The sequence below is a fragment of the Erythrolamprus reginae genome, chromosome 3 (assembly GCF_031021105.1).
Source record: "Erythrolamprus reginae isolate rEryReg1 chromosome 3, rEryReg1.hap1, whole genome shotgun sequence".
NCBI classification, from domain to species: domain Eukaryota; kingdom Metazoa; phylum Chordata; class Lepidosauria; order Squamata; family Dipsadidae; genus Erythrolamprus; species Erythrolamprus reginae.
In genome coordinates this window covers 138,938,562-138,956,623 of record NC_091952.1, presented here as the reverse complement: position 1 = coordinate 138,956,623, position 18,062 = coordinate 138,938,562, and the positions used below count along the sequence as shown (strand labels likewise).

The following is an 18,062-nucleotide window of genomic DNA, read 5'->3' as shown; positions in this document are numbered from 1 at the left end:
ATTTTTTCTTTTACCTCTGGATGAAGTGAGTGGCACATGTAGCCCGATAAGTCTTTTAATTTGGAGTAAGAACGTGTTGTAGAAATCATCAATGGTGTTGCAGTTAGAGAACAAAGATTGCCATTTGAGAATTGAGAGATTGGCATCAATGAGTTCATAGTTGGCTTTCCTAAAATTGTACTTAGGTGTCACGTTATTCAGGTGACTGGTAGGATGGTATAGATTGAGGTTGAAGTTAATCATACTGTGATCGGTGTTGGAGAAGGGTTCTTTTATATGCAGTCCATATATAGCGCTTTTGCTATTACAGAATATGAGGTCAAGACAGCTATTGAGTCTGGTATTGTTTGATACTAATTGTTCAAGTCCCAAGCTGGTGACGGCGTTGTAAAGAGCAGTATGTATATGTTCTGTGGAGCATTCGTTTAGGGTCCAGTTGATGTGTGGTAGATTGAGGTCACCGAGGAATATAATGGGATAGGGGCAGGAGGTTTCCCACGTGAGTAGGGAGGTTAATTTTGTTGCATGAGTAATGTCGTAATCTGGAGCTCTGTAGCAAAACAGGAAGCGGAGTGTGGTGTTGAAGGAAAGATCACATATTATGGTTTCAGGAAGGATAAGATCATGTGCAACTTGGATGTTTTTTAGATTGAGTGAATTTTTATAGAATATAGCTACACCACCTCCTCTGCGGGGTTCACGGTCAGACCGGAAAACAAGGTAGTTACTTGGTGTGATGATGGAGTCAGGATTATATGCCGACCAAGATGGTAGAATATTAATTGTACAGATAAATATAAAGCCCAAACCTCTTGTCATCATCTCTATTTATGCCCCCAATGAAAATCAAATGATATTTTATAACCAATTGCATCAGAAAATAAACGAATTAAATATTGAAAATATGATTATAATTGGCGATTTTAATGCAATTTCAAATAGATTATTAGACCATTCAGGGGGGGGGGGAACAATAAGAAAAAGAAAAATATATTACCAACCACTTTCCAAAAAATGAAATCTGAGCTATTATTAAATGATATTTGGAGGGAAAGACATCTCCAAACCAGACAGTATACTTTTTATTCAAACCCCCATAAAATTTGGACAAGAATAGATATGGTGTGGGCTCCAAAAATAACCTCAGAACAAATAAAAGAGGTAGAAATAGATATAAACACCTGGACTGACCACAATCCCTTAGTAGTTTATTTGAAAAGTAATAAGAAACATCTAAATTGGCAGATGAATAGAAATATTATAAGAGATTTAAAATATAAGGAATGGATAGAAAATGAATTAAGGATATTCTTTGAAATAAATAAAAATTCAGAAACTTCCCCCCAAAATTTATGGGACACTGCTAAGGCATACATTAGAGGATTAACAATTTCTTATACAGCAAAAGTTACAATATGAACAATTAATTACTGAATTAAGACAACTAGAGACTTTATTGCAACAGAATGCCAAGAATAAGGAGATTAAGGGAAAGATAGGACTGACTAGACATAAAATTAAACTTATAGAGCAAAGCCAAATAGCGGAAAAGATAAAAAGAGCTAAACAACATTATTTTGAACACACTAATAAGCCAGGAAGATGGCTCGCATATAAACTAAGGAAACATAGACAATCAAAAATAATTAAAAAGTTAGAAGATGAAAATGGAAATATGAAATATAAATCACAAAGACCCCCAAACAATCAGAATAAAAATCAGCAACAACATAAACTCTATAAAAATGAATGATATTGATAGTTTTTAATTAGAATTTTAATTGTTTTTTAAGGTATAATTGGCTTATTATTGTTTCCTGTTTTTCTGTACATGCTGTGAGCCGTCCCAAGTCCTCGGAGAGGGGCGGCATATAAATCTAATTAAATTAATTAAATAAATAAATAAATAAATAAATATAGATGAGAAAGCAAAAATAGTACAAAAATTTTATAAAGAGTTATATAAAAAAGAAGATATTAGTGAGGAAGAGGTTTTTAATTATCTAGAATCCTTAGAGATACCACAATTAACGGAAGAACAACAGGAAAGTTTAGATAGTCCAATAACAATCGAGGAACTACTAATAACTATTAAAAAGCAAAAAAATAACAAAGCAACTGGACCTGATGCCATACCGGCAGAATGGTATAAAATAGACAGCGAGGTAATAACAAATAATATGTTGGAAATCTTTAATGAAAGTAGAATGGATGGCAAAATTCCAAAATCGTGGTCAGAATCTTTAATAACTTTAATTCATAAATCAGGAACCGGCAAGGAAAATATAAAAAATTACAGACCTATATCATTATTAAACGTAGACTATAAAATATTTACCACAATTTATGCTGATAGACTTAAAAAGGTCTTAAATGAGAAAATACATCAAGATCAAAATGGGTTTTTACCAGGTAGACAGATCAAAAATAATCTTAGAATGATTATTAATACATTAGAATATTATGAACAACATTTTGGAAAGCCAGTATCGTTAATGTTCCTCGATGCTAAAAAAGCCTTTGACAACGTAAATTGGACTTTTATAAAAATGCAATTAAACAAAATGAGATTTGGTACAAAATTTGTAAATTTAATAGATGCAATATACTCAAAGCAAACAACAAAAATTATATTAAATAATGAGCAATTAGAAACATTTGAAATATTTAAAGGAGTCCGACAAGGTTGCCCGATATCACCCTTATTATTCATTTTGTCCTTGGAAGTCTTATTGATAAAGATAAGAGCAGATTCAAAAATAAAGGGTTTGACCATTGGGAAAGAAATATATAAAGTTCAAGCATTTGCGGATGATTTGACTTTTATTACAGAGGATCTGATAACAGCAGTTCCAACAGACAATAGAACAGTATGGAAAAGTCACAGGGATAAAAATAAATAGGAGTAAAACACAATTTATAGTGAAAAATATGAATAAATCTCAAGAAAGAAAACTTGAATATATCACAGGCATGAAAATAGTTAAGAAAGTTAAGTATTTGGGAATATGGATAACATCAAAAACTATATCATTAAAAAACGATAATTACATGAAATTAATTGTAGAAATTAAAAAAGATTTAGAAATATGGAACAATTTAAAAATATATTTTTGGGGGAGAATTGCCACGATTAAGATGAATATTTTGCCCAAGATTTTGTTTTTGTTTCAGGTCATACCAATAAATCCTGGCGGGAAATTTTTCAAAAATTTAACAATGATAGTAAGAAAATTTTTATGGCAAGGGAAAAAAGCAAGAATAAAGATAAATATTTTAGAAGATATTAAAGAAAGAGGAGGATTCGCTTTATCAAATTGGAAATTATATTATCAGGCAGCCGCCTTAACATGGATTAGAGACTGGATAGTATTAGAAGACAAAAGAACATTAAAATTGGAAGGACATGACCTTATGCTAGGCTGGCATGCCTTTATATGGTACGACAAGGATAAAGTACATACATATTTCAAAAGACATACAATAAGAAAGTATCTATTTGAAGTTTTGAAAGATATAAAAAAGAATCATTTTTTAATTATTCCCGACTGGATTTCTCCTTTAGAAGCAATAACACACACCAATTCGATTCAGGAAATGAAAATAATAAGATATAAAGAATTATTAGACGACCAAATGAAATTAAAACCAAGAAATAAATGACAAGAAGAAGGGATTATACTTGACTGGTGGCAATATATTCAGATCCAGTCTAGATTTCAAAGAGATAGTATGATATACGTCTTTAATAAAAGTAAAAACTTCTTAGGTAACTTACTAATTACAAACCAGACTAAATTAATAGGGAAAGCATATAAATATATGATTGGTCACAAAAATATAGATTTGACCCTAAAGGATAACATGATAAGTTGGTGTAAAAATATAGGTAGAGAAATTGATATAGATACATGGGAAAACGTCTGGATTTCAAATTGGAAAATGACAAAGTCGGTCTCATTAAAAGAAAACCAAATTAAGATGTTCTATAGGTGGCACCTCCCACTGAGTAGGATAGCGAAAATGTTCCCTAAGACCTCTCCACTATGTTGGAAATGTAAGAAAGAAATAGGTTCCTATTATCATCAATGGTGGATGTGTAGTAAAGCTAAGCTTTATTGGAAAATGATAGAAAGAATAATAAAAGAAATAGTAACGCAGGAGATAGAAAAAACCCTGGAATTTTATCTACTGGGTATAACTAATCAGAAATATATGAAATAAATTTTGCATTTAGTTATTCATATTTTGACAGCGGCCAGGATAGTATATGCGCAAAATTGGAAAGGGGAAAATATTCCCAAAGAAGAGGAGGTTATTAAGAAAATATTAGACTGCGCTGAAATGGATATGATGACAAGACGGTTAAAAGACCAAGAAGAAACAGAATTTTATGAGATTTGGAACAAAGTGTATATATGGATAAATAAGAAGAAGTAAAAGTAAAAAGAATAGGAGAATTGTAGAAGTATGGATAAGATTTAAATTTTGTGTTGGATGTAGTTTATATATGAAGATTTATTATGTAAGGTTAAACAAGTTTCTTCTTTTCATTTAACTCGATTTTCGCGATCTCGTTCTTTGCGAAACGCTATATCGCAATTTTTCCCACCCGATGACGTCACTCTCTTCCTTCCTTTCTCATCTTTCTTTCTCTCTCTCTTTCTCTATCTTGCTTCTTCCTCTCTCACACTCTCTTCCTCCCTCTCTCATCTCTTTCTTTCCTTCTCTCTCTTTCTCTATCTCTCCCCCTCTTGCTGGCGGGCGGCGGGCGGGCGAGCGGGGGCATCAGCGAGGAAGACCCAGGGAAGGTTCCTTCGGCCACCCAGCAGCTGATCTGCTCGGCAGCGCAGCGAGGAGCCGAATCGGGGTTTCCCCTTTGCGTGGGCGGCGGGGAAACCCCGATCTTCGTCTGCTCGCTGCTGCTGCGCTGCCGAGCAGATCAGCTGCTGGGCGGCCACAGCAGCAGCGAGCAGACGAAGATCGGGGTTTCCCCGCCGCCCACGCAAAGGGGAAACCCCAATTTGGCTCCTCGCTGCGCTGCCGAGCAGATCAGCTGCTGGGCGGCCGAAGGAACCTTCCCTGGGTCTTCCCCGCCGCCCACGCAAACTCCACCATCTGCACATGCGCGGCCATGAAAAAAAGGGCACGCATGCGCAGATGGTGTTTTTACTTCCGCAACCCTACATCGCGAAAAATCGATTATCGCGAGGGGTCTTGGAACGGAACCCTCGCGATAATCGAGGGATCACTGTAAGTAGATTTATAGTATTAACAATGTATTCTTTTTTTTGTATCAAAATTTAACTTCTAGAATAAGTGGGGAAGTTGCAACCCTATTTTTATGTTAAATGTATGTTTGTCAGTTTTGTCTATTTTATGAAAATTAATAAAATTTATTGAAAAAAAAAGAGGATAGGATGTATTCAGCCATGTTTCACAAACAAAGATTATGTCAAATATATTAGTGTCAAGTAGGAGGAGGAATTCAGACAACTTGTTGATAATACTTCTTGCATTGATTAGTTTACATTTGAGATTGAATTTGTGTTCAGGAATGAGATTGGATTGAGTTGAGTTGAAGTTGGATTGAATTGAGGTAGTAAGGGGTGTGCTTTGTTCTGGGAGAGGGAGAGAAGGAATGCTTTACTCCCATAAGATGACAGTGTCTAATGGAAGGATCTGTAACGCATCCTCTGTACTGAAATATACTGAATGGGAAGAACAAATTGGGAGGTAATCAGCCTCTCACATCCGAGCCCTTTGCCATATAGGGTAACAGCAACATCTTGAATTTCTGTCAGGATCCAATTGGCAGCCAATGCATCTCATGGGGCAGTGATGACACAGGTACACCCCAACAGACAGCCATTACTTCTCATACTACTACATTTTGAAGTGGTCTTCAAGGGCAGCCCTATACTGAGTGTATTACAACAATCCAGATGTGACGTGACCCCGGGCAAGCCTACAGTCCTAGTATTTCATTCTGATCCAATTTCTAGTCAGCATGGACCTTTACATTTTGACAATTGTCCCAGCAAACTTGGTAGTGTTAGTTTGCTAGGCAGGTAATTCATTGCAGTAAATCCAAAATGGCTGCAACATAGAGTTACCATACATAATACAGTAATTTGAGTGTCTAGTGATGATAAATACAAGATTATTCCAAGTGATAAACCTAATTCTTTGGAAGTGAAATCCTGGTCAGAACAAGATGACTTTCCCCCACAAAACATAAACCTCCCACTAATCTGTCTTACTTGTCCAGACTGAGCTGTTGGCTCTCAGAAAATACTAGGTCATATTGATTAATATAAAATGGGGGGGGGGGGAGAGGAAGGGTCAGTTATTTATGCAGCTATTATAACTCTAGGTAACTAGATTCCTTTTAAGCTTTTTAGTACTTACATGCAATATAAAACAAAGCAAAAATGTATATTATATCTATCCTAGGACAGAAATATCTAGCATCACAGAATTGACATCCCAAAATAAGCAAAACTTTGGTTTCTCAATTCAAGCCAAGGGATGCATTAGCTCATGATACTGAAAGTGGCAGAGAGGTCCAAGAAAACTAACAGCCATATACTGTACTATGTACCCTGTCACTATTCCGCCACATTTTTGTTTCTGTATTAAAACAAGACCAGAAAAGGGGGAGAGATAGGAGAAGTACTCAGAAATGAGAACAATGGTAGAAATTTGAGGAGGGATGATTGATTATTACCGTATTTTCCGGCGTATAAGACGACTTTTTAACCCCTGAAAATCTTTTCCAAAGTGGGGGGTCGTCTTATACGCCGGATATAGGACAGTGGCGCCGATATTTGCGATGGCTGGGAGGGGCGAGAACACCGCCTCCCAGCTGGGCGAGCCTGAGCGGAGCGCAGGCTCGCCCACACACTGCCTTTGGCAGCACAAGCGTGCCTGTCCGGTCGGGGAAGAATCACCCCGGCCGGACGTCAGTTTCAGCTGGGGGGGGGAGAGAACACCGCCTCCCAGCTGGGCGAGCCTGAGCGGAGCGCAGGCTCGCCCACACGCTGCCTTTGGCAGCACAAGCGTGCCTGTCCGGCCGGGGAAGAATCGCCCCGGCCGGACGTCAGTTTCAGCTGGGGGGGGCGAGAACACTGCCTCCTAGCTGGGCGCGGCTGTGCAGAGCGCAGGCTCGCCCACACGTGACATGTCTAGCCGCCGCCGTCTGTGCCTCGGTTCTGTAGCTCCGCCTCACAGCTGATCACCCTGCTGCCGCTGCTGAGAGAAAAAGAGAGGGAGAGAGGGGGGGAGAGAAAGAGATAGCAAGAGAGGGAGAGAGAGGGGGAATAGCAACAGAGGGAGAAAGAGAAGGAGAGAGAGAAAGAGAGAGGGAGAGGGGGGGCAGAAAGAGAAAGAAAGAGATAGCAAGAGAGGGAGAGAGAGAAGGAGAGATGGAGAGAGGGGGAGAGAAAGAGATAGCAAGAGAGGGAGAGAGAAAGAGAGGGAGAGGGGGGAGAGAAAGAGATAGCAAGAGAGGGAGACAGGGGTTTAGCAAGAGAGGGACATAGAGAAAGAGAGGGGGGATAGCAACAGAGGAGAGAGAGAAAGAGAGAGAGAGAGAGGGGGGAAAGAAAGAGAGAAAGAGATAGCAAGAGAGGGAGAGAGAGAAAGAGAGAGGGAGAGAAAGAGATGGCAAGAGAGGGAGAGAGAGAGGGAGAGAGGGGAGACAGAAAGAGAGAGAAAGAGATAGTAAGAGAAGGAGAGAGGGGGAGAGAAAGAGAGAAAGCAAAAAAAAAGAGAGCGAAAGAGAGATAGCAAGAGAGAAAGAGAGAGAGAGAGAGGGGCAGAGAGAAAGACTTTGATCATTTCCCCAGGTATTTTTGTACCTACTTGACCAACATTATTAGTGGTTGCAAAATTGAATGTATGAACTTGTTCATTTCAATAAAAAGAGCCAGGGAAATGATTGAATGTTAAACTGGATGCATTTATTTCTGCCTGTTTGTATTTGTTCTTATGTTTAACCATTGAAAATGTACTTTTCCTCTAAAAAGAATCATCTTTCCATATTTCTTAGGCAACATTTTAAAATAACTTTAAAAGCTGAGGTCATATTATTCACCCTGCTCTGTATCATAGTACACTGCACAGTACTGAAAATTGGCAGGGTCACTAATTAAACCCGACAAGTTAAAATCTGTTTAAGTGACATTGCAAGAGGATAAAGACAGAAAGTGCGGAAAGAGGAAAAAATGGATGGGCTGTTTGGATTGCTATATCATGATATCACATACAGATTCTCATTCCATAATAGATTCTCACATAGGTGTCAGCATGCTGCATGTTAGACTGAAAGATACCTACAGAATAGATGGTAGGAGAAAGAAAAATAGCCAGGTTCACCTTTTTGTGTTGACAAATTATGATGAGTTATAATAATAAACTTAATTGTGGTGAGGAGAAATATGAGATGCAGACAAGACAGATAGACAGAGACATATGGAGAAATAGACAGAAGAGTGCTCCCACTTGGCTCTCTCTCTCTAAATAATTCATTCCTAATTTTAACAATAAGATCTTCATCATTAGTAATTAAAATATTGTGTTATCATGTTCAGAAATGATTTTTTTCTCAATGCAAGTACATCATAGACCTAGACTCAGTTTTTGACAGTCAGAAGAGGGGTAGTCTTATACGGCGAGTATATCTCAAATTCTATATTTTAACTGGAAAAGTTAGGGGGTCGTCTTATACACCCAGTTGTCTTATACGCCGGAAAATACGGTAAATATGGATTGACTATGGAATATTGGTAAAAGATATATTTAGGTGTTGTTTAATATTAGGATGTATTAATTTTAAAAATTGGCTTAGAATTTTAGAATTACATAGGTAAAATTAATGGAAGATACATATGATAAATACGGGGTTTATAATATGTACTGTATGATTTTATGAGTTTGCATTATGACTTTAAAATATACTTGGAAATGTAGATTGATGAAAGTTAATAATAGTAAATGCTAAGTGCCTGAAAATTAATTGAGCTTGGAAATATTGAATGAAATTATAGAAAAGTATAATTTATGGAAATATATTAATTGATGCATTGGTGTTCAGATAGATTTTCATAGTATTACTAGATTACTATAATACTATGATAAATATTTAAGAAATGAAGATTTTAAAGCATGGATTTATTAATAGTTGTATTTTTGGTTTTGCTTGTTGTTTTAATTTTAATAGTAATAGATTTTGGTTTTGTTTTATTATTAATTTCTTTTAATAAAAAAGAAGGGATTTTTTTCCCTATTCATTCATTCATTCATTCATTCATTTATACTTCTATGCCGCCCAGTCCCAGAGGGACTGCCGCTCAGACACTATATTTTTCTGCCCACACCGGGAAAAAAATAGAGGAAACATTGGTCCAAGTGGCTCTTTGAGTGTTTAAGGTCGCCGACCCCTGGTATAAAAGTTAAGTGAAATATAACAAGATGTAAACTAGATCACATACTGAGGAAATGCTGCTCATGGGAACCTTTCTATTTAATGTAGTTTCCTTCATAAGGATGTTTTCTCTGTAGTGAAATCCTGACCTTTCAATTTCAAGCACTTCTTAACTGATACAAATTTTAATTATCTTGTTTTAGCTAAAAAAACCTCTCATTTTCATTATTTGCTTATAGGTAATCCTCACATAATTATGATAATTAGGACAAGCAACTCCATTGCTAAACAAGTTTAAATGTTACATCACCAAATTGCCATTTGTGTTTGACTTTGTCAGAAGTTGGCATGGAATGTTGCAAATTGTGATTATGTGACTACAGGACCCTGCAAGTTATTATGAGCTGGTAAGCTAAATGCTCAAATTGTAATCATGTGATCCCGGGATATAGCAACAGCTGCAACTACAAGTTTCCCTGTCGTAACTTCGAATAGTCGTTACGTTAAGTGATCATTCAACAAGGACTACTGAAGAGTTGGGGTTTTGGATACACGTATTCCTTGATTTCAGATTTGTTCAGTAATCAAAGTTACAATGGTGCTGAATGGACTTATGAACAGCCCCCAAAGTTAAGGCTGTTGCAGCATCCCAGTCATGTGATCAAGATTTATATATTTGACTGCCAGTCTGTCTGCACCTATAAATAACTGCAGAGATGCTTTAACTTCCCCATCTATACCTTTCTGGCTGCCTGAACTTTGTGATCTCAGACACTCTAGTTGACTTTTGCTCTTTCCCGCCACTGCTGACCAAGCATGCATGACCAGCCTTAATACAAGATATGGAATACGGAGTTGGAAGGGATCTTGGAGATTTCTAATCCAACCCCTGCTCAAGCAAGAGACCCTTTCAGACAAATGGTATTTCTTCTTTCAAAACTCCAATGATGATGTAACCATTAACTTCTAAAAGGAAGCCATTCCATTGATTACCATAACTGTCAGGAAATGCCTCCCTAGTTCTAGGATGGTTCTCTCCTTGATTAGTTTCTATCCATTGCTTTCTGTCCTTTCTTCAGGTGCTTTGGAAAGTATCTTGAACACCCTCTTCTTTGTGGCAACTGCTTAAGGTACTGCAGACTGTTATCATGCCGCGTCATGAGATAGCTGCTAGATGAGAGACTGTCTTCCTCAGATCATGTATAGCCATTTCCTCATGAGACTTGGAGTTAGACTTTGTGTTGGATTGCAGCTTAGGAATTTCTTGCAACCCCAGAGCCATAGCATGCCATGTAGCCCTTGAGTTGCAGCATATTCTTTCTATGGACTCCTTGATTTCATGCTGCACTTCAGCAACTCCCAACTTGCACGCAGCTTGCACTGGGCCTTCCAGTGCTTATGTGGGACACAATCCACTTGCTACTTAGTGATCCATAAGCCAGGGCAGCTGGTACTGTAGGGATTGCTGTTGCTAAGTTATAGTCTTATGGTATCATGTTTTAACTATTGGTACTTTGTTTAGCAATGGAAATTATAGCCCCAAACGTGGTTGTAATGCCTTGAGAAATGTCTTATCTCTTCATTACCACTTATTGATTTCTGCAGCCCAAATCTTTATGCACTTTATCTTTTAAAATTGTAAGTGATGTGGATCCAATGTATTGGGGGAAAATCTGTGCCTTTAAATTAAAGACACCTTAGAGGGCTAAGATCCCCCATATAAATCAGGGTGATTGATTCTCATTGGGCCTTTTAATGGTTCTGAATTCCTTCCCCATGGGCTATGAAAGTTTTTTTAACTGGTTACTTCCTTTATCTGTTTATTATTATACAATATTTTAATTATTATTTTTCAATATTGTTTCCTGAAAGTTGAAACACAGTATTTTACATAATTCAACTTGAAGTATTTGTAACATTTCTACACACACATTTTCTTTCAGGATATGCTGTTTTCTGCTTCTAGAAACAGTTAAGTAGGGGAATTCGGGGGAAATTACCCATACTTACCTCCACATGATATTTCTTGCGTGCATTCCCGACATTTACTGCAAGGTGAGTTATCATGACAAAACTGGCAGTACCAGTGAGAATCACATAGCCATATTCTTTTGAGAAAACCACCATTTTGGCCTTATGAAGAAAGTTAAAAGTAGTAAGTTAGTGTATGTTCATTCCTATATACAGTAGGTAAGAGTATATAATCTGATATAAACAAGTAATAATTATATTATTTCCCCCAGAAGGGGACATTAAAAAAGATAAGAGTAAACAAAGTGCGGACATCAAAATTTATTTATTTATTGTTAGAGTTGAAAGGGACCATGCAGGTTATCCAGTCCAACCCCCTGCCTGAGCAGGAAATCCTATAGCACCCCAGCCAAATGGCAGTCCAAATAGAGGCTGTTTTCTAGAGATTAGTACTTCTGAAGCTTTTTCTTGGGCCCATCATTGTCAAATCCAACAACCAACCTTTCCCCATCTTGAAATAACTTAAACATTCCTAGATATTTTTTTTAAAGGCACCACAAGAAAACAGAAGCAAATAAGGCAGCTTTGCGGTAATATTCACACCTCTTCTGTGTAGCTCCATTACACATCCTACAGGAGAAAACATGTTAAAATTTTAAAGAACTTTGGTAGATTGAAAGCATGCCAATTTCATCTTTGGGAAGCTGAGAATTCTTTGTTCTTTCAATTAATACCACTAAGCGACTGATAGGAGCCAGGAGGGACACAAAGATAGAGAAGTCCGAGGTAACAACAGCCATGGACACGGACTGGGGGAGCTGGTCGGTGGCAGCAGCCAGCACTGCAGTGCTTATTCTTGCCCAGAGACTCGGACATTTGGTTACTTGGACTCTCATGCTGGACTCTTCTAGAACTTAATTGTTTCAGAGTCTAGCGCCATCTTCCTGTTGACTGCTAACAACTGCCGATTAACTGCTTTTCTTATATTTTTTATTTTTATTACTTGTTTTTTTTTAATGTTTTTTAATTGTTTTTAGCTAAGTTATTGGGGGGATTTTTAGTGATGGATGCCTATGATTATTGGAATGAATGGGGTTATTTGCATTGTATGGATGATTATGGAATGAATGGATATAGTATGGATGATACAAACAGCATGCCTGGCAGCAGAGAAGCAGGGGGGTTGGAGGAGCCTATCCCTGGGGTGGCAGAGGGCCAGAGGATGCCAGTGTTGCTGGGGAGAGGCAGATATGGTGGGAGCCATGGGGCAAGCCGTTCTGGAGGAAGAAGGGATCGCTGCTTGAAAGCGATCCCCTGTTCCAGCCCCATGAGCTCGTCTCAGGGTACTGATGACAGGTATAATTTGAACCTTGGCTCAGGCTGCTGCTACTCAATGCCAGGTCGGTGGTTAACAAAGTTCTCCTTATCCGGGACTTGATCCTGGAGGAGGAGGCCGACCTGGTATGTGTGACTGAAACCTGGTTGGGCCCAGAGGGAGGAGTTCCTCTCTCTGAAATTTGCCCAGCCAGGTTTCAGGTATGGCATCAGCCGCGACCCCAGGGAAGGGGAGAGGGAGTGGCTATTATAGCCAAGGAGACTTTTTTCCTACATAGACTCATTGCTCCCGAGTTTGCGGGTTGTGAGTCCCTCCTTGTTAAATTGGACCTAGGGGTTCAGGTGGGCTTGTTGCTCACGTACTTGCCTCCCAGTTGTGTGTCAACAGCCCTGCCTGTGCTACTTGAGGAGGTAGCCGGGTTGGCGGTGGAGTTCCCTGGACTTATTGTTCTGGGGGACTTCAACCTGCCGTCACTCGGCAGATCCTCTGGGTTAGCACAGGAGTTCATGGCCACCATGACAGCCATGGACCTGACTCAAGTAGTTCAGGGTCCAACTCACGAGGGGGGGGGGGCACGCACCCAACAGGGGGGGGGCACGCACCTCTCAGAGCAATTGAGCAATGGTCTGAGACTAAGGGGCTTAGATGTGTTGCCTTTGTCATGGTCAGACCATTTTCTACTGCGGCTTGATTTCTTGGCTCCAATCCCCCACCCCCACCCCGCAGGGAGGCAGAACTGACTAGGTGGTTCTCCTAACTAATTATGAACTACAAAACAGCAGGGGATTGAAATAGCAAATGCCTTTGAAAATAAATTTATTTCTAGAAAACAATATTTCTTTTAAAATAAATGCCTAAATAAAGACTATGCTTGTTAACTGTCCCCAAGTGATTACTAAAAAAATTGCTAATTTTGTAATCATTCTAAATGCTTATGCACAGGAGACAATTTCTGTGTGTCCACTTGGCCAATAAAGAGTTCCAAGATTCCAATAAAGGTGAGATGACAATGTACAAGTCCTTCTTGGACTTGAAAAGGAAAAAAGGAAAAACAGAAAAAAGGAAAAAAAGGAAAACAGTTTATTGCAAAATATCTCCAAACTGCCGGATTCAGGATTCCAAATTCATCTGCCTTTCATTATTTTAAGGTCCTTACATAAAACTAATACAAGTTCTATTCTATTATAGGCCGATACAGTAATAAAATCTGCAGCCTCACTGTAAATAAAGTTGCATTTTTATATTAGGTGAGCAAAGATATATTTGGGACAATCTCTTACAAATCTCACCACACCCTAGGAGCAGTAACCATAACTACCATGAATAAATTCAGTAAAAGCAGTGTAAAAACCAGAACAATGTGTGCTATTTAACAAAATAAAATTCAATGGTGAAAAAAGTAAGGTGCTACATTTAGGCAAGAAAAACCAAAATGCACAGGTACTGTATATGTCAGGGGTGGGCAATTAATTGTGCCATGGGACCGCGTGAGAAATTAGGATGGTTTTAGAGGGATGGACTTTAATTATTTTTTATATTTAGATATATGAATTTAGGAATTGCTGATCTGTTTTAATAAAGTTAGAAGCATTGATTATAATAACATATGTAGTAGGTGATACTGATTTGGATTAATGCATAAATGGAATTGAATTTAGAATTGTTCGGGAGATCAACTGTTGGGTGGGAGAAAACTACTGTGCGGGGTTTTTTGTCCGCACCGGGCACAGAGAGAGGGCGGGCCAGGTATAAGTGGTACATTGTTCAACAGTAGTAACTATGAGAGGGATCTTGGAGTTCTAGTGGACAACCACTTAAATATGAGCCAGGAGTGTGCAGCAGCTGCCAAACAAGCCAACACAGTTCTAGGCTGCATTAACAGAGGGATAGAATCAAGATCACGTGAAGTGTTAACACCACTTTATAAGACCTTGGTAAGGTCACACTTGGAATACTGCATTCAGTTTTGGTCGCCATGATGCATGATGTTGAGACTCTAGAAAAAGTGCAGAGAAGAGCGACAAAGATGATTTAGGGGACTAGAGGCTAAAACATATGAAGAACAGTGGCAAGAACTGGGCATGGCCAGTTTAATGAAAAGAAGGACCAGGGGAGACATGATAGCAGTATCCCAGTATTTCAGGGGTTGCCACTAAGAAGAAAGGGTTAACCCAGGGGTGGGCTACTGCTGGATGAGGGGGGGACACAGTGGGGTAGCAAAAATGGAACTCCACCCCAGAGCACCCAATTTGCACTGAAAGATGTTGAAAGAAAATGCAGGGTGTCCTGCATAAGCCACGCCCACCGTGTGGTAGTAAAATTTTTGGTAGCCCCTTCACTGGTTAACCTATTCTCCAAAGCACCTGAGGATATAACAAGAAGCAATGGTTAGAAACTAAACAAGAAGAGAAGTAACTTAGAACTGAGAGTGAGAACAATTAATCAGTGGAACAACTTGCCTTCAGAATTTGTAAATGCTCCAACACTGGAAGTTTTAAAGATGTTGGATAACCATCTGTTTGAAATAGTATAGGGTTTCCTGCCTAAGTAGGGAGTTGGACTAGAAGACCTGCAAGGTCCCTTCCAACTTGGTGACTGTTGTTGTTGTTGTTGTTGTTGTTGTTATTATATCCTTGTATCTGAAATACCTGTATTTGTAAATTTGTAAGTGATGAGTTCAAGTTCCAGGTTACACACGAAAGTGTGTTGGATGACTTTGAGCCAATTACATTATCTCAGCCCAACCCATTTTACAAGGTTTTTTGTGGGGAAAATAAAAGGTAGAAAGAATATTAGATAAGTGTAACCTCTTGAGCTATTTATAAAATAAAAGCAGGATACAAAAAATAAAGAACACCGCAGGCAGCTAATGTTTCCTTATGCCTTCTTTGTTTTCTTCTCAATATCCTAGTAACTAAGCAAATTTTCCTTTATGTTGTATTCAAATATGAAATAATTCAAAATCTGGCTACAGAAAAACTTATAAAAAGAAAAAAAGGCAAGTTGCTCTCTCTCTGTAGGCAGCCTTTCAAGAAATTATTCACGAAGCAAAACAGCCTAGTCTCCTCTTGTTTTTGTAGTTTAAACTTTAAATACTATCCTGGTCTTGCTCTGTGGTCTTCTGAGCTTCCATATCACACCAAAAGCCAGAACTGTGAAGCCTCATTAGCATAGAACTTTAGGCCCGTTTTTCCCCTTTTGCTGGGAGTTACTGGGATATTATACAAGTTCGAAGCTACTTGCTTGAAGGAAACAACTGTGTGCTGCATAAAGTTCTAATTTCACTATATTTCCGTCCCCTGTCCAATTGTCTCTCCTTTATCTCCTTTATCTTTTCTTCCTTTCTATTTTTATATCTTTTCTTCTATCCTTTTCTTTATATATATTACTACTTGTCTATCCTCTTCAATGTGTATTGTGTATTGGACAAAATAAATACATAAAAATAAATAAAATAAATAAATAAATAAACTTTCCCTCCATACTGTGAAGGGTAAGCACGCCATATATAGCCAAAAGCCCTAAACACCTATACGAAAGTAATATGAACTAAAGAGAAATTTCCTGGCAGTGAGAACTAAGTTTCAAAGCAGAGCCAGAGAGGAATAATTTGGCTCCACTTCTTTACGGACAGAAATAAGAAATGGCGGTATCCATAATTGTGAGAAACAGCCTAACTGTGGTTCACGCCGCACTCTTTACTACTTTGAAATACGGCTGGCTAGTGGGGAACAATGTGAAAGCGCTTCCAGACCTCCCGCAGAAGGATTTGTAGAGAACTGACAGAGCTGCAGTCTGCAGAGACGATCCCTGTGTGAATTCAAGCGCCTCAATCTCACAGGTGTGGTAAGGAGCAATTCCCCACCCACCCCCCGGGGAGGACAAGCAAAGAATGCGTATTTACGATTAGGGGTCAAGTCCCCTACCAGCGGCCTTCGAAAAAGGTCTTTCCCTGCAAGCGGGCAGGCACTTACCCTTCACTGCGAGCTGATTCGGCAACCAAAGGGCTAAGGTAGTAGCACTGTACGGCACCCGCTCAGCCTAATCACCCTCGTATTAGCGGGAAGTCCAGTACCTGCCCTGCCCGCTTGAAATCGCTCCGCCTCGAGCAGAAAGAAGTTCCTGTGTGCGCCGCAAGATCTTCCTGTGACTCTAATGTCCGTTCGTTCTTGGTGCTCTCTATAGCAGTGTTTCCCAACCTTGGCGACTTGAAGGTATTTGGACTTCAACTCCCAGAATTCCCCAGCCAGCGAATTCTGGGAGTTGAAGTCCAGATATCTTCAAGTGGCCAAGGTTGAGAAACACTGCTCTATAGGTGCTCTTTGCTGCCATTCTGACATCCGGATTTCTGCAGCTCAGACGCTGTAGACATGATAGCCTTAGTCCTAGTGACTTTTCAGTCTTGCAAATAGTGTTAAGAGGGATGGAAAGGAAAGAAGTTTTCATAATATTTTGTTTGTCCAATATAACTTCTCTAAAATGGGGGCAATACGCTGGCTTGGTTAAAAAGTGCTATTGCTAACATGTAAGCTGCCCTGAGTCTAAGGAGAAGGGCGGCATTAAAAAAAATCAAACAAACAAACAAATAAATAAAATTTTGCTGTTTCTAGGATGATGGGCTATTATATTCCACTATAAAGGCAGGATTAACCTCGACCTGTTTTGGCTTATCTTTTTTACCAGATGTTCTTCCACTTATTGGGGATATGTAAGGGATTAAGTCTCCACCACTTGTACTATTTGTGTCATCAGATCCATCTTGCTCTACATGTCCATTTACTGTATTCTGTTATTAAAGGGGCAGAGTTTCACAGTGCAGGATATGGTGTTCATGTGCAAATAATAGTGGAAGGTGAGGCACACTATGACTATTGCACAAATAAATTTTAAAAATAAATTCACATATATGTTGATATTTTTGAGTTATTTCCTAAAAAAAAAACCTATACAAATCTGTACAACTCAAAGGGATAAGAGTTTTTACACTGAAATCCAAATACGGTACTTACATTTCTATTTATTTTATTCATGTAGATAATTTCCCTGATGCATCTAAGTAGTTCAGATTTCCAGATAGTCTTCCCTTCAACCTAGTCTGGTTGTCTTTGTAGCCTTGTTAGTGCTCTAATGTTGTTTAGTTGGTATAGCAGGGCAATGAAATGTGATCCTTCCATGATAATTGCTTATTTCTCCTATCAAGTGGCTTGCTGATCTGATTACCCTGCCATTCATTTTCTAAAGCAGGAGTGCCTCCCCCACCCACACATCGGCCCAAGAGGATGCAAGATTCCTATCAGTGTTGCTGGAATATTGCAGGAAACTAGGAGT

The 18,062-nt window shown here is 38.8% G+C and overlaps 1 protein-coding gene across 1 annotated transcript in view; it reads right to left on the bottom strand.

The window, feature by feature from the left end:
- Positions 1–16,907, bottom strand: part of MGST3 (microsomal glutathione S-transferase 3) — a 30,370-nt gene extending 13,463 nt beyond the window's left edge. Inside the window, exons 1-2 of the mRNA XM_070746828.1 lie at positions 16,709–16,907; positions 11,438–11,560 (exon numbers count right to left, since the gene is read on the bottom strand). Of these exons, the coding sequence (XP_070602929.1) occupies positions 11,438–11,554 (117 nt within the window). The 5' untranslated portion in view covers positions 11,555–11,560; positions 16,709–16,907. The remainder of the gene's footprint in view (positions 1–11,437; positions 11,561–16,708) is intronic.
- Positions 16,908–18,062: the final 1,155 nt, after the last annotated feature.